Source organism: Apteryx rowi, unplaced genomic scaffold, assembly GCF_003343035.1.
Source record: "Apteryx rowi isolate R43461 unplaced genomic scaffold, aptRow1 scaffold_410, whole genome shotgun sequence".
NCBI classification, from domain to species: Eukaryota; Metazoa; Chordata; class Aves; order Apterygiformes; family Apterygidae; genus Apteryx; species Apteryx rowi.
In genome coordinates this window covers 733,491-755,527 of record NW_020450622.1, presented here as the reverse complement: position 1 = coordinate 755,527, position 22,037 = coordinate 733,491, and the positions used below count along the sequence as shown (strand labels likewise).

Genomic DNA, 22,037 nt, shown 5'->3' with positions numbered 1-22,037 from the left:
GATTGCGCGGGGGAACGGAAAGCTCCGGCCCGGGTTTCCCTGAGTCCCGGCGTCTCGCTGCCATCCGGGGGGAAGAGTTTAGGCAGCAGCAACGTCGGGAGGGATGAGGAAGGCGGTGGCGCGGCAGCTGCTTCTCCAGGTTGTCCCCGTCCCCGCCGCGGCCCGCCGGGCTCCCTCCCCCCCGCGGCGGCGGCGGCCGTGTCTCGGCGCCGGTGCGGGCTGCGCTCGGGCAGAGCTCGCCCTGGGCCGCGGGGCGCCGCGTCGCGCCGGGCGGCCTCGGCGGAGCCGCCGCTCTCCGCTGTGGGCAGCTGCCCTCGGTTGTCCGCCCGGTCGCCGTCTGCTTCCTGCAGGAGCCGCTTCGCGAATTGTTCTCAAGTTTTTACCTCTCCTTCGCCGCGCCTGCTTTGGGGGAAGGCGTCCCGGGTTTATCCATTTGGGGTGGGAAGTGCCTGTCCCAGGCGTCTCGAGCTGTTGAAACAGCGCTTAGGTTTGTTGTACTTAAACCAGCCCTTCTTTTCCTTCCTAGTCTGTATTTCTTATTTTGTTTTTGCTCCATAACATGTTTTGAAAGATGCATGGGCAATAGGGGCGCAGGAGGTGTGGTAGCCTTGAGGGGCAGTGATACTCGTTGTCGATTTCCCTGTACATATAGCTGGAGATTACATTTCTGGTAAGCTCTGTTCCCCCTGTGCTTTCGGCAGGGAAGGCTGGTGAAGAAACCCAGGCTGCACCAAGTTTGTCTCGGTGCTCGGATTCTTATCAAGGTTGCAGGCTATGTCTTTCATAAATCAGCAGCTAGGTTTTCACTTGTCTGCTTTGTAGCTGCTGTTACAAGAGGTACATTGTGTTTCTTAACACATTATTATAATTAATTTTCTTGTGTTTGTGTCTGAAAAGCTATAAAYGTTAGTTTATTTCAAGGGTTTGAGGATATACTACAAACAACTTGGAACAATCCTTCACTGGCAAATTTGGAAACACTGTATTTTCAATTCTTAAATGGTTTGTTTTAGTACATTAATGAGTCATAGAAAAACAAGCCTGAATGTTCATCGTGTATTTATTCCCATGGATCAAAGCAGGGTGAACAGTACGTGTGTGGGAATTTGAGAGATGTTTGTCCAGCCTTTTTTGAAGATCTCCGGTACTGGAGGCTGAACAGTCTTCCTACACAACTTATTTGTATGCTTATTAAGAAAACCTTTGTAACTGTAAAGATAATAATGTACTTGAATCCTCTGTGCAATAATTCCAACCCATTTCTTGCCATAACTATAAATGACATGGGGAACAGCTTTCTTTCTTTTCCTTTGGAGCTGGCTTTTATGTATTTATTTTTATCAAGTCTCCTCTTCTTTAGCTTAAACATTCCAGCTACTTTAATCTTTTCCTGTACATTGTGTATTTAAGCTCTGATCGTTCTTGATCCCCTTTTCTGGTCTCTTTCCAATTAGTTCACACACTTGAGCCAATTTGAAGGGTAGTATTCAAAACTGGAGAGAGTACTCCAGCTGAGTCCTGAGCAGTACTGAGTGGTATGGAAGATTTATGTGCTATTCGAGCTGTAKTTCTGTTCGTACATCCTGGTTTGATGGCATGCTATTGTGAAAAATGACAAACATTGTTGACATATTAAGCTTCTGTTCCCTATAGTCTCCAGGTCTTTTTCTGTACAACTATTACTTGATAAGTTGTTCCCCTTCCAGTTGATTATCCCTGACTAAATGGAAAGTCTTGCTTTTTTTTTTTTTTTAAGCTTTATCTGATCAGTAAAGACAGGATTAGAATTCAGAATTTTCTTCCATCATGCTTTTTGGCTTGTTTCAACTTGCTGTCATCCGTAAAATTAATAAACATAATCTTTATTTAATCATTAAACAATACTAGTTTTAGGAGGGTCCCCTGTGGACCTTCAGTGGCCTACATTACTTCTCAATCCTATTTTTCTGCATGACCTTGCAGCCAAGATGAAAAGTAGTATCAATTTAATATTAAATTGGACCTAGTCCACAAACTAAATCCTTATCACATAGGAAAGTACATTTTTCTGACTCTAATGAGGACCAGCCTGTGTAGTTCTATCCCTTTTATAATATGTCAGAGCTGTCTCTCAGTTTGGACTTTTCTCCTTGTATGTCACTATAATGCTTGAGCACCTTCCTGATGTGTAAATTAGATCTGTATGACAGTACCTTTACTGGAATTCATGAAATTTTACAGTACTTCTTTCTCAGGAGGCTTTCATTCCCTCCTAGTGGAGGCTGCCTTGAACCATAGCTGTAAAAGAAGTTCCAACATAGCAGAGAAATATGCTCTTTTCCTCAGACTCCCTGTCTCTAACTTTACTCTAGGACAGACTAGAAAGCATTTGGTGTTACATATTCTCAACTCCCTGCCTTCACATCATGTGACAGCAGCTGGGAGGAAAAGGGGATCTCCTAAGAGTGTTGTTGTGGGAAGCTGTGCATCTTCAGAAGAAGGCTGAAACTGAGTGCCTGGTAAAATTGTGTCGGAAAAGAGAACAGGAGAGAGAAAGTGGACTTCCTCAGCTGCTCCACTGCACTGGTAAATTCTGGTAGATTAGAGAATTCCTCAGTGTAGTGACAACTGCATCTAAAGTATCCATCCAAACATTATTTAATAAGGCCAACAATTATATAAGATCATATCTATTAGAGATGGAAAGATTCTACCAGTTTATTAGATTTCTTTCCATTAAGTTTAAGAAGCTTGATTCACCAGATATTCTCAGTCTTTTGTATTGTGTCAATGTTATGYTGTTGAATTTCAACATAATTTGCATTAAGTTGTAGTAGACTTTTAATCTTTGGAATGACTTAGATTGGAGTTTTCCTTTTCAGATATTTCCTTCTGAATTTTTATTAATTAGGGACATTAACTCTTTGGGAAGAGGCAGGGCTTTTAGAGACACTGGATAAATGACATTATTATTATTATTATTATTATTACGCTGGTATGTAGAATGAATACACAACTTGGGGTATCAAATCATAATTAATAAATTATAATTATCGAGTTGGCCTCACAGTGGAGAGCTTGGACTAAATGGTTGCTTGAAGTCCTTTTTAGCTGTTCCTGTGGGTATTTGAATAAAACTGGAAGTAATTGAGGCATCAAGAATTATTTTTTTTCTTGTTTGCAAGTCATTATGCCTTAGCTGAGACACAGTAGCTTGCCTAAGTGTGTTCTGACTGTTGAAAATGCAAGGAAACGTAAAACCAACTGTTTCATGATTTTGCAATAGTGATATTGCATTCATTATGATGATTTAAAATAACCCCATTTTTTTATTTGATTTTATTATTTGATATTTGTGATGACTTAAGAGTATACACATCGGTGAGTACCACAACTCAGATATTCTAGCTCGGTTGTGATACAGTGTACATATCATGTGCATCTTACTTTAAAGATGGTGGCCAACTTCATTCTGGTGATAGTTAATGGTTACTGTCTGTTACTCTGACTGGTTCTGGTATTTGCCATTTTGAGAGAAAAGCAAAAATGATTACTGTTTCTTCTGCATATAGTTGATAAGATACACAAATGTGAATAGTAACGCCTTGTGTTTAGTTTCGGTCTATTGTTAACTTTCACTTCTCACAAACACAGCACTTTTATTTCTGGCATCTAAGAATCTCTATTTCTGTTTTCTTTCTCTCATCTTCATAATTAGGATTACTTTTGCAGGGGAGAAGTACATTACAATAAGTGTATTTTTAAAGAATATGCTTTATTTGTAAATAATGTAAATATCAGAATGTAGCTGAAGTTTATATGATTTGGAAGTAACATGCAGGATTTTAAAAATATCCACAATACAGATATTCCTTCTGGAAAATAGTCCAGGTTTGCCATATCATGTAACATAATGAGTGATTACACTGTTAGTAAGAAGTACTTTAAGTTAAATTAAACATATTCTAGTTCAGATGTTTTTGGTCTCTTAGAAAGCGAGACAAACTTAGGCAATTATTTATTAACGTAGGCTAAAATAATACTCTCTTTCTTATTTTAGGGACCTGTGGGATTTAAGAGTATCTCTTCTAAGAAAGTCTGCTGCTTCTGTGGGCTTCCATCTTAGCGTGGATTTGATGATTTGACTTGAAATACTTATCTGAAGAAATTAACAACAGGCAAGGTGTAATTGTTCTTAAAAAAATGTTAAAAGTTCAGCAGTGTGTAACAGCTAACAGGATACCCAGGAAAAGACCATATATTTGTGACATTTGCTATAAACAGTTTGAAACTCCATCAAAATTAGCTAGGCATTATCTGATACATACTGGTCAAAAGCCATTTGAATGTCATGTATGCCATAAAACATTCAGACAGCTAGTCCATCTGGACAGGCATCAGTTGACCCACAACCTGCCTTTTAAGTGTATTGTTTGTCACAGAAACTTCAAAAACTTGATCACTTTCTTTAAACATCAGCAGCTTCATAATGAAAATTACCAGAATGATATCAAGCAAGCAGAAAAATCTGTGGATTCAAAGCAAGATAAGGTCGTTTGTGGCATATTTCAATGTTCTGTGTGCCGGAAGTCTTTTACTACTGAAGAGAGGTGGATGCTGCATCAGTGCCCAAAGGCAGATCATCTACATAGTACCAGAAGGAGAAAGAAAACTCATGCTTGTGAATCATGTAACAAGACATTTCCATCAAGATCTAAGCTACAAAGACACTTTCTTATTCACACTGGCCAGAAACCATTTAGGTGTTCTTCATGTGGTAAATCTTTCAGACAGTCAACACACTTAAAAATCCATCAGCTCACCCACACAGAAGAAAGGCCTTTTCAGTGTTGTTTTTGTCAGAAGGGGTTTAAAATACAGAGCAAACTCATGAAGCACAAACAGCTCCATGCCAGAAATAAGACTTACCCCAATATTATATACAAAGCAAAGAGTCCTAAATGTTCCAGACCACAAAACTCATTGGAAGGAAAGAGGGATAGTTTTGAGGATGCTGATACTTACAAGTCCCAAGAGAAAGACCTGCGTGATGCTCACTCTATTTATATTGTACCCTATCAGTGCCCGGTGTGTGAGCAGTGTTTTGAAACGGAACAGGTTCTAAATTTGCACAAATGTTTTTATCTGAGAGATGACAAAAGTTCAAATAATGGTCCAACAGCATGCAGCCGCAAAGTCAGCATGGAAAATAAAATTTTGATGAAGCTGAAGCATGGTGGAGAAAAGGCGTCAAATTCTTCTCTGCCTGACAGAAAAAGAATTAAATCAAGTCACTTGAAAAGTCGTGACCTGATTGCAGCTAGAGATGAGCATTCTGATCACAATGCTTCTACTAAACCTTTCAAGGATTGCCATAGCAAACTTGTCATGCACAAGGCGATCAGTAATAAGAAAAGAAGAGCGTTCCCTTTGCTGTTACCTTGGGAAGAGCACCTACAACCTCACGAATTAGGAATTAATTTAAAAGGTATGCTTACTGGTGAAAGAATGTTAAACATCAATGATTCAGCGCATAATCAAGATGACGCTTTTTATGGTTCATCACATGATGGTTTCTTTGATAATCCAGAAATACTTCACTGTGCTTTTTCAAATCCTACTAAAAATATACATAACAGACACAAAGTGTGTAAATGTGACAGATGTGAAAAAATCTTTCCTTCTTCATCCAAACTTCAAAGACATTATCTTATACACACGGGACAGAAGCCCTTTGGCTGTAATGTTTGTGGGAAGACGTTTAGACAGTCAGCTCACTTAAAACGACATCAGCTCACCCATACTGAAAAGATACCCTGTAAAAGCCCCGTTTGCCAGGTGAAATTTGAAAATCTGAACAAACTTTTCAATCGTCAGGGAGATCACATTGAATTTAAGTCTTCTCAGCCTGTCAGTTATTCTCAAAGACCTTCACAGGCATCTGGCTTTCAAGGTTTTGAGCTGATTCAGTCAAACCAAGCAGCTGAAATCAAAGTTGAAATTGAGTCTGGGGACTTTGTTCTTGATACCAGCAGTAGAAACACACAGCCGTATTTGTGTAGTAAATCATTGGAAACAGAGCAAAGCTGTTATGGTCATCGTTACGATTTTTCCGAAGGTACAGAAAAAAGTAAAGTTATTAAGAAATTATATCAATGCAGTGTTTGCTTTAAAACTTTTAAATCACCTTCTAAGCTTGAAAGACATTATCTAATGCATGCTGGACAGAAGCCGTTTGAGTGTTCGGTTTGTGGTAAAAACTTTAGACAGGCCCCACATTTGAAAAGGCATCACCTTACTCACTTTAAAAAGAGCTTAAAAATCAGTTCAACTGAATAGGATAGCACCCCCCAGAGAAATTTTTTTCATCAGAAATGGATAGTGTCCCATTAAGTTATATATGAAAAATTTTGGTTACATAATTAGTAAAAGGCTTCTGTTGACTGACTAATTGACTGAAAGGGATTATCTCTTATGTTACAGAGATGACCTGATGAAAAATTCATTTACTATCTTCAAAACTGTCCACTTGATGTAATTTGTGATGTGTTTGAGAATACAGTAAAAACAAAAAAACATGGAATTGAATTTATAAATGCACATTGTTACTGCATTATTAGTGTTGCAGCAATCTGCAGTGCTGCCTGAATCAGGTATTTTAAAAGTTATACCTCTTCCCATCTAGTATTTTATGGCAGTATGCTGTCCAATGATACTTAACAAAAAGTAAAGATAAAAAAGTAATTCCTGGCATACAGAAAAATGGTCCTTTTACTTTCTTCTGCCTTCTATATTTTGCAAACAAAGAACACTTGCTTTGTTAGTTCATGCTTTTTTAAAAACTGATGGTTATTTTTAGACAGAGAAGATTCAAAAAAAAATTTGAGGAAGCAGAAAAAGTCTAATGAGAAAAATTGTTTATGTGGCAATATAGAATTGTTAATAGAGAAGAATGTTTGCTGCTCTGTAATGTGCTTGGAAATCTATGGATAAGCAATTAGGTAATTTTCCTTATTTATGATACAGTATGAGTACCGAAGTACTAAGGTTTATGATCAATTCAACCCTTTCACCACTTCATTATTTCTGCTTCTTAATATAGTTCTTGCCTTCTCTAGCTTTTTGGCCAGTTCACAGAATACTGAAGTATTTTGCTGCAAGAGGACAAGAAATTAACGTTAATATTATTGCACACACTTACTGTCTGTTCACTGAGTACCAGTCTGCTTTCCTTCTAGCGTACATATTGCACCAGTTACAGAAACATTTTCTAAGATGTGATAATAACTATGACATACAGTTTTGTCAGGAAGTCATATTCTTGTTATGTTAGATACAAGAAACTGAAAATGACATTTAGTTCAAATTAGTTCCAGTTTGTATTAAGAGAATCTGTAGGTATACTTACTTTCTGGTAAGTAGAGAGCTTTGCCTAGTGTGCCTATGGGGCTGGCAAAAACTATAAGTTTAGTGGAACTTTATTCATTTTGAGTAAGAAGTTTGTTTTTTTTTCCTGTGAAAAAACTACCTTTTAGTATGTTTCCACTGTTGTGCAACTTCTGAATTGTTGAAACACAAAGTTTTTAATTCTATGTCTAAATTAACATAACTGTAAGATACATGGCATTCTTTTCACTATTTAAATAGATCCATATTTATTTAAATAAACTGTTTTTGACTTTTTAATTTTTGAAGTGATTTATCTAGGTCTTGTTGTAGCATAAGCTCTATAGTATTCGGTATAAATGAAGTGACAGGTGAAGGGATTTTTTTATTTTATTTTCCTACATGTGATTTTTTTCCCATTTTCAGAGATTAAAACCAGGAAAAATACTTGGAAAAGGTCTGTAGTTACTATGATCTTTGTATGACAGGCTAATTCAGTGTCTTAAGAATGACTATAGCTTATACACTGAGATTTTTTTCTCCCTATGTGAATTGTTTCATATTGAAAGACAGAATACTGTATAAAATGTTTTGAAGGTGTATTGTAGAGCTCTTTTAAAATACTAGTAATAAACTATTTTATTTATATTGTACTTTTATTGTACACTTTATGTGCAAAATAGTTTTGAAACTGCATAGCATTCAATATGCAGAAAAGTTGAAGACTAGTTGTCAAAAAAACTAACACTTTGCATGTTAGAACGAATAGATTTTGTTTCCAGTCTTTGCTATAAAAATAAAATATAAATATGTTTAAAGAGAGTAAGATCCTTTCTTTCTTAAGGGGTCACTTGTGAGGGATGAATGGACATATGTGGGAAGTATTACTCTCTGATTTATTTGGAAACAACTGCTCCGTGGGGCTCCATGGGATTTCAGGACAGCAGGGGTAAGTTTGTTTATCTGACTCTTTGTTCCTGTACAAAAGTTTGTGCCAGTATAAATTCATGATTCTTAAGGAATTATAATGTAAACAAGCTAAAAAGGGGGTAAAGAGCATTCTAAGGGTTAGGGGAAAAAAATCTAAGGTTTAAATCCTGCCTCTTGAAGTCATAGTAAAATTTTCCAAGTACCTTTGAGAATTTGAGCTAAAGTGATTTTCCTGATGTTAACAATACTTACATAAAACTTCATGTTGTTCATTAGTACCTTAGTCATTTTCCATAATGCTTCAAGGCAACTTCAAGCCATCAGTGTCTGAAGTATTTTTAGTGGCACAGACATTGGCTGTTGTTTTGTTAGAAAGGTGAGGGCTAATAGTAACAATCTGATAGTACTGAAGTGCCCTTGTGGCTAAGGYRGCCAACAGCATCCTGGGSTGCATTAGGAAGAGCATTGCCAGCAGGTCGAGGGAGGTGATCCTCCCCCTCTACTCAGCCCTGGTGAGACACATCTGGAGTGCTGGGTCCAGTTCTGGGCTCCCCAGTAGAAGACAGACATGGAGCTACTGGAGCGAGTCCAGCAAAAGGCTATAGGATGATGAAGGGACTTGAACATCTCTCATATGAGGAGAGTCTGAGAGAGCTGGCACTGTTCAGCCTGGAGGAGAGAAGGCTCAGAGAGGAGCTTATCAATGTCTATAAATATCTGAAGGGAGGGTGTAAAGAGGATGGGGTCAGACTCCACTCACTGGTGCCCAGCGACAGGATGAGAGGCAGTGGGCACAAACTGAAATACAGGAAGCTGTTTGAATCTATGAAACAGCTTTTTTTACTGTGAGGGTGACTGAGCACTGGAACAGGTTGCCCAGAGACATTGTGGAGTCTCCATCCTTGGAGATACTCAAAAGCTGTCCGCATAGGGTCCTGTGCAACGTGCTCTAGGTGACCCTGCTTGAGCAGGGGGGTTGGACTAGATGATCCCCAGAGGTCCCTCCCAACCTCAACTATTCTGTGAAGTAGTGKTTTTTTTTTAATATGATATGCAGAACCAAAGCATATGATAAACAGGAAAAAAACAGTGCAGCCTCCTATGTTAATATTGAGCTTCTTCAGGGGAACTTAGCAAACTGTACAGATTCCTCTTTGAGGAAGTTCTATGTTCACAACCAGAAAAAAGGTAAAAGGGATTTTTTTTTTAAATGGCAAATAAAGTATACAATATTAGATTCATTGGAATTACAGTACTCACTAATCATGTAACCCATATTCTGCCTAGGAAATGTGGTTATGGGTAACTCTAAAACATGCTTATGATTTTACATGGTTGCTGTGCTAACTTTGCAATGTTTGCAGAAAGACAAAAAAAATTTGCAAAATATATATGTATAGGAAAAAGCCTAAATTGAAAAAATTAAAATCCATCATAAAACAGGGGAAAATTGTTTCACCATTTTATAACTGCATCTCACTGAGTGTTTGGTTTCTTACTTGCCTGTGATCAGTTCTCACTATTATGCTTGGAGCCAACAAGAAAAGCTAAATAGGCATGAAGATAATGAGACCTGATGGATCTAATGCTTAGCTTTCCTGGTTGCCTTGTAGCATAAATGTAAGCCTCTGAAAATCATAATCTTGCAACAGTAGCTTACTTGAGTAACATTTATCTAAGTACAGCTGGATGACTCCTAAATCAATAAAGATTGCAGATCTGGTTCTTCTAATGGCCCCTTGTGATAATATTCAAAATGCCTGGATCTCCTAAATAAACGAAGAGGTAGATGTTCATATTTGTAGCACAAGGGTTGTGGATTTTTAAAGTGCAAGTTTTAACTTAATAGCCTGGTTTTATGGTTTGATGAGATGCATCTGAGAGGCAGTGATTATAAGGAAAATTGAAATTACAGAAATGACTTTTTTATGCTATCATACACATTTTTTCCAGGTTGAGCATATTAATTGTATTTCTTCACATAACGACTAGTTCTGTCAAGCAGCTTTTAAATAGCTTCTGTTCAYATTTTTTTTTCTATTAAAAAGTTAATCTTCAGAGTTCATGAAAGTGAAGGGTTAATCAGTGTCTTGAGCCAAGAAAATCACATACAAACAGTCRGTGATTTCCTTGTTCGAAAACCTGCTGTTCTAACATCAGTGTCATTATGTCTSTCTGAGTTACCACAAATCTTTGAATGTGTTTAACTTAGGTACTCTACTATTCCAGTTCTTTTCTGCTTCCTGGGTCTGATAATGTATGACTTGATTCTGCTAAGCACCTGACTTCTAATCTATATACGCTGCTTTTCATTTTTTTCCTATTCACTGGAATCCTGTTGTACCTCATCCTAATTAGTATGGATCTGTGATACCCATACGTGATTTATGGAGTGTCATGGAGTTGTTCATTGCACATGTGCTGCCATGGCATGCAAAACAGTGCCTGGGCACCAGTGCCAAAAAACACCATGGTTCTCTCTCTGACTGCTGTGGAGTGTGAGGAGCGAAAGCTGTGGGGCTGTACATGAGAAGTGTGGATAATGAGGCAGAATCTGGTGTGAAGAATGTGAGTGGGGCTTTTAAATAGAATTAGAAGGTTATGTACGGGGGATGTGTGTCTTGAGAGGTATATATGTGAAAGAGGTCTGAGGCCCATACGTGGGGTTGAGCGAGTGCAGAGTTTGAGACCATACGCTTGAAGAAGTGGTATGAGGGACAGTGCACGAGGATGTGAGAMGCTGACAGTTATGATGTCAGCTGCAACATGTCCTCCACTGAACGTGGTTCAGGTGTTTAGGGTAGTGAGAGCATATGGAAATGGTGGCTATCCAGCTTTGCCTCTGCCTGGTTCTCTGGATGTGGCACTGGAATGTGCCTTACTGACACAGTGAAGGAGGGGAACACAAGAGTATTATGTTGTCACTGTTGCTATAAAAAAAAAATAAAATCTATTCCTAAGCTAAAAAAGCCAACTACTTTCAGGCTCTGTTTTCCATTTACACTGCTAATTTACTGGATTCAACTCCTATAGAAATCAAGGAATCACTCTGGTATGCAAATTTGCATTATTTTATTTGTATAAATTTGTGTTCTTAGTATGTGTTTGCCAAACTAGCTAGCTGAGGTACAGAACCTCAGATGATGTCCTCAATTTGTATTTTATTTTGACTTTGAGACAGGATCTTGAAAATACAACTGAGCAGAGAGCTTACTATTTGTGACGATGCAGTCCTATTAAACTGAGTAGAAATCTGCTAGGCCACCTCAAATGTCTCAGTCAATTGAAGTTATTTTTTAAGGTTGAAACRTGTTATGATATTTTTCATGACATTGAAAGTAACCCTGGATTAGTATCTTGGCAACCTGGTTTGCTGTAATGCACTTTATATTTTTTACTCTGTGTTTAATAATAGCAGTTACTAAGGTAGTGAGTGAGTTCATAAGAATACCCTCAGGCATCCAGTGATGTGTCTGATAGTGCAATTAGCTCAGGAAAAATATTTATTTGCCAATGAGCTATAATTACTTGTTTTGCAGTATTTTAGTTTGTCACAGTAGGATTTTTTCAATAAGAGAAACTGTTAAAAGTTAAGAAATTATTTTTCAGTGTTACCCCAGTATCAACTTCGCTGTTTTCAGTAAGGGTGCTGTTTTATTGCTATTTTGTTGTCTCTCAAAATCCTGCCATATTAATGGAAATGACTACCAAAAGCCTAGAAGATATGGGTGAAGGCAAGGATGAAAACTGTAGGTGGATATCTGCTAAGAAATCCTGTGGATAGCTACAAGTCACCTGGCGATAGCTCTCAGCATCTTAGAATTGTTCTCGCTTGATAAATTTTATGTTGTGTGCTAGACAAGCTTCAGCTTTCTCTACARTCTGTATTTTTTCTATATTGTGAGAAAGGAGATGTACTTGAACATCTACTTTTCCAATGATTCTGCAAATAAACTCAACTTTTCATAACGCTTCTCATGCTGGCACTAGTAGAAGGGAAATGATTTGCCTTGGAATCTCGTTTCAGCAATGAAGGCCTCATGTTCCTCCATCAAACAGATTTATCTCACATTAATTTTTTGTGAGAGATTGATGCTGTGAATTTGTAGTTTGGGAGGGACAATGCTTGCAGTGCTGAATTGTTAGCATTGCTTCTGAAAACGCATCAAGTAGCATACATTTTATTCATTTTTTTTGTTTGTCTAAGGCACCTCAGAGCTCCTTCAACCGGGATGGTAGGAAAGCGGATCTGAGTTGGTTACTGACTTCAGGTGCTCTCTAAGGTGGAAAATCTTTCCTAATTAGAAAAGTTGAGCCTATGATGTCAGGACTGTTAAGAAAGATAGCCTTGTTTATCTTTTGATACTGGATGTCATTTTGACTAATACACAGCAAAAAACATTAAAGCTTATAATACAGAGTTTAGGATACAGGAAAAAGCAAATGGTAAGGCAAGAGATTAGCTCCTTGCTTGATATTACAGACAGCTGTCGAAGAAAATGTCATGGACACCTTTTAGCAATAGCTGGAAACAAAAATCTGGATGTTAGTTTAGAACCGCCTTCTGTTATAAGCACATGTGTAATAATGGCATGAAATTGCTGAACTAGAAAGGGAAAGGCTGTTAAGACTGAGTGTTGCTCTAAAAACTAGACCCTCTCCCTAGTTTTGTTGTAAAGTTCTTCCATGATGTTAAGCAAAATATATGATGAAGACTTCTTGCAGTTTGTCACTGTGTTTGTTCCTCTTTTTTTTGGGTACCAGCTTAAGACCTTTTCTGTGACTTGTAGCTGTACCATCTTCTTACAGCTTCAGCTGAAGTCAGTGGACCCTGTACTTGAATTTATAATATGCTGTAAAGCACTGCATGTAAAGTTAAGCAGCTATCACTGAGATTTTTCCCACCATAAGCTCTTTCTCAATCTCCCCTCAGTAAAATGGGGACAATACATGCTACAGATTTTGTAAAAATTGAATTTGTTAATATTTGTATAGCATTCAGCTAATATAGCTAATATTTTCCCTGAGAAAAGATCAAAGGAAATCAGTAATTCAGAACAGCACTTGAATAATGTAAGATAAGATATAAAGAGCTGCACACTTAACAGGGAGGAGCTCATTAACTGAAAACTCTTTGCTTGGGGTACTGTCATTTAGAACAATATAATGCATATTCACAAAACAAAGCAAATTAAACTTGCTCTGGAAACTTTGTGCTTGATGCTTCTTGAAGTGTGCTTATTTTGCAACTATAATAGTTCTGAATGTAGTTTTGTGAGTAATACATTCAATTTAAATACTTAAAATTATGAGGTCTTATCTTTGGATATTTGAGCTTATGGATAGCCAGTTATATAAAAAACTAAATCAAAGTCACGTTATTTTGAAAGGTCAATCTGAAATGTTATCATAGTTTTGTGATACTATGGTAACTGAGCAGCTTTTTCTACTCACACAGTGTAAGACTTAGCAGTTCTACGAAGCTTACTAAGAGGGTTGTCTAGGATTTTCCTACCAGTGAGAAATTCCTGCTAGATGCAGTATTTCTGTTATTAATTCCTGATTTCTGGGATAGCTAGAGTAGTACAAATAGCTACTAAAAAAGAAAAGAAGGTATTTTTGAAAAGCTAAATACCATACATTTAAGGAGGTTAAGCTGTGCTATGTATCTAGAAAGAAATTTCCCCATAGAAAATTTATCACTTAGCTGCCTCCCACAGGATTTCTAGCATATATTTCTAGAGCACTTGGAACTGGCCACTGGTTTCTTAGGTTTTTACCAGTGTTTTGGTACAGTTGACAGGAATCTAGCTAAAAATCTCTGAARAGAATTAGAATAGCCCAGAGACTGCTCTAACTTGGTCTAGTAGTTAAACGTGTCCCCAACAACAGAAAGCTGAGAATGATATAAATGCTCATATTTCCCCACTTCCTTCACTGGAGGCATTGCTTGCTATTCTGGGATACAAAAGCAGCTGGGTTGTTGAATTAGCCATATTCTTCTCTAGTCATGAGCTCAGAATTTCCATTGAAGTTACTGTAAGTTTTGCACAAAAATCAAGGGCAGTACATTGGCCAGAACGTGTGCTAAATAAATATTTATACACAAATCAGAATGCTACTGACGGCTTCTTTACACTTTAAAATTCTAAATATTTAAAGAAGCATCTGTTACTAAACTGAGGCATCATTTTTGAAAGTACCCATATTTACTGAGTGGAAGTACACATATTTGAAAGTACACATATTTACTGAGTGGGTACCCATATTTAATGAGATGAACACAGTGACAAACTCTTGGGCCAGAAGAATGCACATAAATACAATAGTAAAAGCAATATGATATTATTGAATTAAAATTATAATGAACAGAACATTTCATTTATGTGAATATTAACTACTGTGAAAGATAAACCATAACCAATGGAATAACCCTTGTTATTGTGCGTGCCTAAACTTTTAACATGTTTCAAGATTCATATGATCTTTTTTGAGAAGCTTTCTGAATTTTATTTACCTGAAATCAGGTTGAATCAATGTATTTGATGTATCATTTGAACAGGTAAGAAACACAAGAGGTTCCTGGTCGTCTTTGAATAGTGTACGTATTATTCCATTTCCATGCCCTTCATGCCACCATCTCTTTTCAAAACTTGTCATATAATTTTGCAATTAATACTTCAAAATGCTGCATATTTATAGTCACTTTCCTTCTTTGGTTAAAAGAAAAGCTGTATGTGCAAGTTTGTATGTGCATGATGAGACCATCCTCTTGAACTTTCTCATGTCTGGAGCTTTCCATTTCAGAGATCCTCAGAGGGATACCTCTCAAAAAAACTGTGCTTATGTGTAAATGTCAAGAAGCTAGAGATAAAAGCTGATTTTAAAGAGCTGAAGTCTCCTGAGCCTTACAGTCTTGCTTCACAGAAAAGCCTCTAAACATATGGTTTATGTCGCTGAGGCTGGGATTCATCTGCCCCAAGCTGAGGCATCCAGTGTGTAGTTAGACACTTCTCCCAAAGCTAAGCTTATGTATTTAGTATAATGCAATTTTATTAGGCCAGAGAAAAAATTCCTATACCAGTGAGATGCACTCTGGATATCTAGACCTTCATCCTAAGCAGCACAGCTCTATTAAGTCACCTCGACCACCTAGAAATCTTTGAGTCTCTAAGTTGTTCACTGGGAAAGCTCAATGCAGCTATCTCCCTCTATGACTTGTCTTTGTCCCTTTCTGCATACAGATGAATTCACTGTCAGAACAATGACAGATCACTTTTGGAAAAAGGACTGTAGAGATTCCCTTTGCCTCTGAGTTATATAGCACAAGGTCCAAAAAACCACGAGGGGCATTCAACATAAATAGAAAAGAGTAGCAACTACAGTTGTAAGCAGAGGTACAGCTATATTCAATGACTGTGAAAGGAAGAGGCCCATGCATCCCTGCATCTTGATCAAGAAATAAAGCGCACCAAAGCTTTGGGAGAGATCACGCACTGGAACTCTAGGCCTAGCTTGAACTTTTACTGGTGGACCAGGAGGAAAACAGTCCCTGGCTGGAGAGTGTGGAGCAGCAACACAACATTGCTAGTGAGCCATGTTTCTGTTTCATCAAAACAGTTTCAGCTGCCAGTACACCCTCAGCTATGAGGGAGCAGAGTCTACACCCAGGCAAGAAGCTTTCAATATCCTCAATTACGTCTTAAGTTAGGGGACCCTCCACCACCTCTGCTGCCCTGGCCGCTTGGATTTCAGGCAGTTGTCATAGCAGCCACCTCGTCATTCCAGATCATCAAAGAGCCAGGTACACTGCTGTTGCTCTACTGCAGTGACCAGGCAGCAGCATATGGGGAGCCACCTGTCCCTAACACAGCGTTTGCTTAGAAGGGTAGCAGTTAGCTGATGCCTGTTCATGATTTTGGAGGAATCTGGTGGCTAGAATGCATAAGGTAATACTGTGCAACCTGAGGGAACTGGCGGTATTTGTTGCATGCTCAGGAACAAAGCTGTCCCACTAGAGTTTACACAGGTGCAACATGGTATCCATATGGAATCTGCATCTCACAGTGCAGGCTTTATTTAGGATGTCTAAGAAGCTTGAAGGATATAAGACTCAAAGCATAAGTGCCTGAAGGATCTGTGTGAAAGAAAAACAGCAAAAAGTGAAACAGTTTTTATATTAGAAATATATAGGTGTTGAATCTAGCTTAAGTGGTCAACCATTGTAACTGGTAGGTAGGTACTGTGGCCCCAAGAGTAGGACCACTATGGGTTCTTACCCCTAGAACTAATCCTCTTTAACTGGGTTAAGATCTCAAGTGAAACCTAGTCAAGGCTGCCCCCTTGAGTATTTTCTAGTGGAGAAGCCTGGAAGAGTTAAAAGGATACACATTCCTCCCTTAAACTCATAAGTCCACCTGCTGTCTGCAACCTCCATTCTGGAATTTCTATAGCTTGATTGCTCCACTACTCAAGTGAAGAACCTAGCACAGGAACGTCAGCCCCTGCTTGCGCTACGTGGGTCTTTAGGGAGCTTTCTGCTTCATTTGGGATTTCACTTTTAGTCCAGAGGGACTCCATCCTGAAAAAGGTGATGGAGCACTCCTGGAGTATGTTCAAAGAGGCCAGAAGAAGAGTCCATCTGGCTCTCTGACCATGGTAACTTATGTCTGTATTGCATAGTTTCTTTTTATTCCTACCTCAGTGCATCTGACTTCTTCAGCATGACTGCTTATGCTTGGATTTAAATTAAAAAAATGTTTATAGTTAGCAAAATTCCATAGTCTTCAATCAGGTGACTGTCTGCTTGAAAACCCTATTAGTATGACTTAGAAATGGAGTGAAAATAGGCTGAAAATATAGGCTGAAATAGGCTGAAAAAATACTATGTAGTATTTATAAATAGTGTAATAAGTGTATGTTATTTTTTTCCTGCTAGAAGTGAATTAAGAATATTTACCCCTTACACAATATGTACAAAATCCAAAACACTGTGCAAATTCAGAATGCCCTTGCTTTACGAGTTAATAATTAAATTAATTATATCATCAACATATAACAAGTTAGCATCACAGACAAAATACAAGCTCACAAATTTCTGACTCACAGAAATGTCATCAAATTATTGAATTAAGTTTTAAAGGATCAAAACATCAGCATTACTTTAATTCATGTCTCACTGAAGAACSTAAAACAATCACAAGTTTAAAAAAAAAATTAATATTAGAACGCTTTATGGATGAATTTTATTGAGTACTCATTGCTAGAAATTCATCATTTCTGTGACTATAGGTAGAATCTAAAATAATCTATAAGGTAGAAAGGATAGAACATAGAAACAACTCCTGCTGATTATCACCAGATATTTCCTGAAACACAGATATTGTATTCAGGAGAATATAATTGAGATAAAAGTAAGAATATGGCCAGCTTATGACCTTGGCTTTTACAGTTTACAAAGTAAAAGTGGAAGAGCATATTTTTGCTGGCTACAATAACACAGAACGGCAAGCATCCAAAACAGGAGGGCTAGTTAAGCAAGAAAGCAGCATTGAATATAAATTGGCCAAGAATATATGCAGCCTGGTAATGAATAATAGTCTTGAAAACTGCATCTACTCAAATATGTGACTTTTTAAATAATATATGTCTTCATGAATGAATTAACAGATTTTTGAAGAGAAAGAATATTTGATTTTCTTGACGCATTAAGTCAATGAGTACAGAAAGATCGGGAAGTTCACAGACGGCTTTGGGGAAGATGGTGTGCAGGGTTTCCTTTCTCCCCTTGACTACAAAGCATTTTAGGGTGGAGAGTGACTGACATGTCTCCACTCTGGGGGAAACTGAGTGTAGTATTTGAAAGAATAGTCTTAACAGACAGTTGTGAGCTGGGTGAGAGTCACAGGTGGGGACATATGCACCACACTGGTATCRGAATGTCTGATCTCACCACAACTCCTCTTCAAAGGTTCAGCTGCTCTTGATACTTGGCAGTGGCACATCTTGCCAAAGCATTACTTAGTATTTTGATATTCTTTTATAGTCCTACCATCATAGTACTCTGTAACTAAACAGTAGCCCCTTAAAGACAAATATGTAATGCATTATTTGTAGGGAGGAGACCTTTATCACTTTATTTGGCATTGCCATCAAGGGATGTAATCATATTGCCTAACATTAGGCATCTAACTTTAGCTTCCACTATCAGCAGATGCTCCTCCAGAAGATGAGTCAGAGCACTTAAAATAGTACTGATTTGCCTTCTGGAAGGGTCTCTGTCTCTACATTGACTGTAGAGAAGTCTAAGACAACTAACCTCCTCACTGGCACACCCAAAGGGCAAAACTTAGGTCAATATGGATTCCTCCTTGAGCTTTCATAGTGTTGATACCATATGGAAATCTAAAGTTTTTGAGGGATGTTTAACACATGACTGATGATCTATCATAACCAGAGGTCAGCTGTTGGACAGCTGGAATGGTTTAAGTTAGCCTTGCAAAGCTGTCTGGGAAAATTTACCAGCCCAAGTCCAAAATCTATTTGCCTGCCTACCTTTTGGCATGGTAATTGTTCCAAAAAAATGAGGTGGGCCTCATGGGTGACACTTAAAGCATGTTACTGGAAAAGAAATCTAAGGTCATAAAATACTGTCAGCTGAGATCCCAAGTAATCATCACATAATCTCTCCTAAATGTATCACACAATGTCTTAAACACATGACAAACTTATGGCTCCCATCTGAAAGCCATTTTTTAGAAGCTTTCCTATTTTCATCCTGATTGTATATAATTTTTATTCCTTTGTCCTTTTTTTCAGCACTGATTTGTTGCTTCAATAGTTCCTTCCCTTCCTGCCATTTATCCCTCGAATCTACTTATAGGCAGTAAAAGTTTTTTTTTTTTTTTTTTCCAAACTGGACAAACTGTTATATTTCTATTTATTATGGTACATGCAAACATAAGCTATCTATGTTGATTTCTGAGGTAGTCAGGTATAAGACAAGTTAATTCTGGAAGCTACTACCTACAGCGTTCTCTCCAACTTATTAGCTAAGGTACAGCAATGTGCTAACTTGGCTCATCCAGCCAGCTTAGGGCACAGGTAAATTTACTCATGTTTTTTACATCTATTGTGGGATGCAAGTGCTAGCAATCATACAAAGTGATGGAGAAAGTGCAAATGTAACTGCTTGTTTTGGTGTCAACATGGAATTAGATAAACCTTTTCATCACAATTTAAATGTCAGACAGAGTACTTGGTTTAAGTGTATTTTAATTGCTTTGCATTTGCATATCTTTATTAATTACAGATTTCTCTAAAAGCTTTAATTATTAGACAGGATAGTTCTCAATCTTTGTTATTTACAGAAATTATTATCAGTAGCTCTTGAAAACTTTTTGATTTTACCTGTTTCCATATAGCAAACTCAGATTTTCTGGATCTTGCAAAGCAAAGGAATGGAGTAGGCGTATTTATTTGAATGCAGCCATTGTCTGATCCTATTCGAGATACTGTCGTTACTTTTTCCATTCCCACTGTACGTTCTAATTCAACTTCAAAAAGAATATTTAGTTTAACCTCTTCTTGAAGAAATGAAATGGAGATCACCTTGATATCAAAACAAAGGAGGTCATATTCAAACAGACTTCAATGATATCTGCTTGGAAGTTTAAAGTACTCAAGTGGCAGGTGCTGGATAATGAGCACAGAAACAAAGCACTGTAACTCCTCTAGGGAGTATGTTAATTTCCTCCTTAATTAATCTGTTTACTAAATAGAATAAGTTAACTACAAACCATTCTAAATCATAACCAAATTGCTGGCTTCTGTAAGCATGTACTTCTTCCCTCTGGTCCTTTTGCCTCTCCTCTGCTCCACAGATTTTCCATGTTATAGGTACATATATCAAACAACATGCACCATGCTCAGATCTTGGTGGCATTTGTTTGATGTTAATAAGAGCAGATGGTCTTTTCCATATTAGCTCTTATATAGTATTTGGACTGAAAACTTTGCTCTAAATAATAAAACAATAATAGCAGTAGTCACTAGGTATATTTACATAGCATTTGAAGAGGGCATAAAAGCAATCATAAGCCTGATGTGTTCTTAAGTGCCTCTGTCTTTACARTCTTTTGAGATGGCAGTCTTTTGAACAGCTTTTTCAGGTTTTCCTAGTAATGTACTAATATACTGGGTTATATGTGCTTCTGGGAACAGCCTCTGCCTGCATCTAGGCCTAGTCATGTGGCAACACTATTGAGATGATGTAGCACATGAGCCTGGCCTTCATAGAGGTCTTAAGAGTGACTCTCAAAATGTAGTAAAGACATACCTATTGACCTAGGAGGACAGGGGTAAAACTGCCATTGCCTCTCTGCAGAGAACWAAGAAGAAGAAAAAAAAGAGGAGCTTTCTTACTGCCTCACACAGATTACCTGCATCATTAGCTGCAAGGTGGTAGAGAATTAACACCTCTAACTCAGACAGATAACTGACAGGGAAGAGGTAGAAACAGTAAGATGACAAGGTGTGGTTGATAATATTGATAATCAGATTGTTCCCTCCTTGCAGTTCCAAATCAATTCCTAAATTACTTCTGGGTCTCTCTGCACTTTGTTTGAAATGTGTTATACTTCACTGTATCACAGTCTTTCCTCGTACTTTAGGGATGAGCTTTGGTTTTATCAAACTAGCTTTTGGCTACTTCTCTTGCATAATTATTTATCATTTATGTTACAGAAACAACAGTAGCACATAGGAAAAAAAGAACAAATATAATCATACAAGAACCTTGACCAACTTCTTTAGTGTTTCATTCTAGACTTTCCTCTATGCATTTTGGTGCTGGCAGAAGTATTTTAGGGATTGTTAAATACGGACACGTTAGTCTGGATTACCACTATGTGCGCCAAGTACTGCAGTACCCAGGCTAATTAATCTCGTTTTATCAGTGCGCCTAAAACCTGTGCACAGGCATTTCCCACACGCGTGCGCACCACAGCGCGCTGACAGCCACCAGATTTATACCCCGTAGGGGGCAAAGCAGAGGCAGGCGATGCCACGGGGCCTTCCGCCCGCTGTCCGCGGAACCCCGCGGCGGGCCGCTACCGCCGCCCCCACTCCTGGCGGCCGCCATGTCGCGAAGCCTAGGCGGGCCAGAGCGGCGCCCTGGGCTCCGGGGCTCACGGCCTCGTTACAGCTCTCCCCTTGCACCGCCCCTTGGCCTCTCGCCCACTGCAGCTTCCCTCCCTCCCTGCGGCAGGGGCAGGGTCCCTGAGGGTCTCCCGGTGGCGGTGGCAAAAGCAGCACCACCATCCCGTCCCCCTCTTCGCGGCCGCTCTAGCCCGCCCCCTGCCCCGGAAGCGCTCCCCGCTCCGTGCGCCGGGCTCCCGTCACCCAGGGGTTACTTCCGCTCCGGTTTCTGCCCAAACTTCYGGTGCCCTGGGCGCGCGGCCCGCAGGCGGGTGGGGCCGAGCCGGTGTTCGGGACAGACCATTCCGCGGCTGCGGAAGGAAGGGACTGTGGCGAAGGGCGGTGCCACCCGCGCGGGGAACGCGGGGGGGGGCGAGACTGCGGCGTGGCCCGGCGTGTGCCAGGCGGCGGGGGCTCGTGGCACGATGGCGGCGCCGGCGGCCTCGGTGCCGCCGAAGAAGGTCGTGGCGCCCACCGTGTCGCAGATCAACGCGGAATTTGTGACCCAGGTGGGGCTGGCGGTGGAGGGGGCCGGGAGGGAGCGG

At 39.0% G+C, this 22,037-nt stretch overlaps 2 protein-coding genes across 8 annotated transcripts in view; both read left to right on the top strand.

Moving 5' to 3' along the window:
- The first annotated feature begins 59 nt into the window (after window positions 1-59).
- Window positions 60-8,187, top strand: ZNF770 (zinc finger protein 770). 4 transcript variants are annotated; one of them, XM_026075784.1, is made up of 3 exons: window positions 60-139; window positions 2,352-2,565; window positions 4,040-8,187. In XM_026075784.1, the coding sequence occupies exon 3, from the start codon at window positions 4,183-4,185 to the stop codon at window positions 6,316-6,318; it is 2,136 nt and encodes a 711-aa protein (XP_025931569.1). In that variant the 5' UTR covers window positions 60-139; window positions 2,352-2,565; window positions 4,040-4,182; the 3' UTR covers window positions 6,319-8,187. The 4 variants fall into 4 exon arrangements, with proteins under 4 accessions (XP_025931569.1, XP_025931572.1, XP_025931570.1 ...); XM_026075785.1 differs by lacking the exon at window positions 60-139 and adding an exon at window positions 303-487; XM_026075787.1 differs by lacking the exon at window positions 2,352-2,565.
- A 13,523-nt stretch (window positions 8,188-21,710) lies between these two features.
- The window catches only part of AQR (aquarius intron-binding spliceosomal factor), a 63,905-nt gene continuing 63,578 nt past the window's right edge, over window positions 21,711-22,037 (top strand). For 2 of the 4 annotated variants that reach the window (XM_026075781.1, XM_026075779.1), the window contains exon 1: window positions 21,716-22,001. In XM_026075781.1, coding sequence (XP_025931566.1) covers window positions 21,918-22,001 — 84 coding nt within the window. In that variant the 5' untranslated portion in view covers window positions 21,716-21,917. Of the gene's footprint in view, window positions 22,002-22,037 lie in introns of all 4 variants that reach the window. The other 2 variants (XR_003255192.1, XM_026075780.1) reach the window with 2 other exon arrangements.

Excerpts from the sequence above, each read along its gene's own strand:
- ZNF770 (XM_026075787.1), top strand. The coding sequence starts at position 4,183 with ATGTTAAAAGTTCAGCAGTGTGTAACAGCTAACAGGATACCCAGGAAA.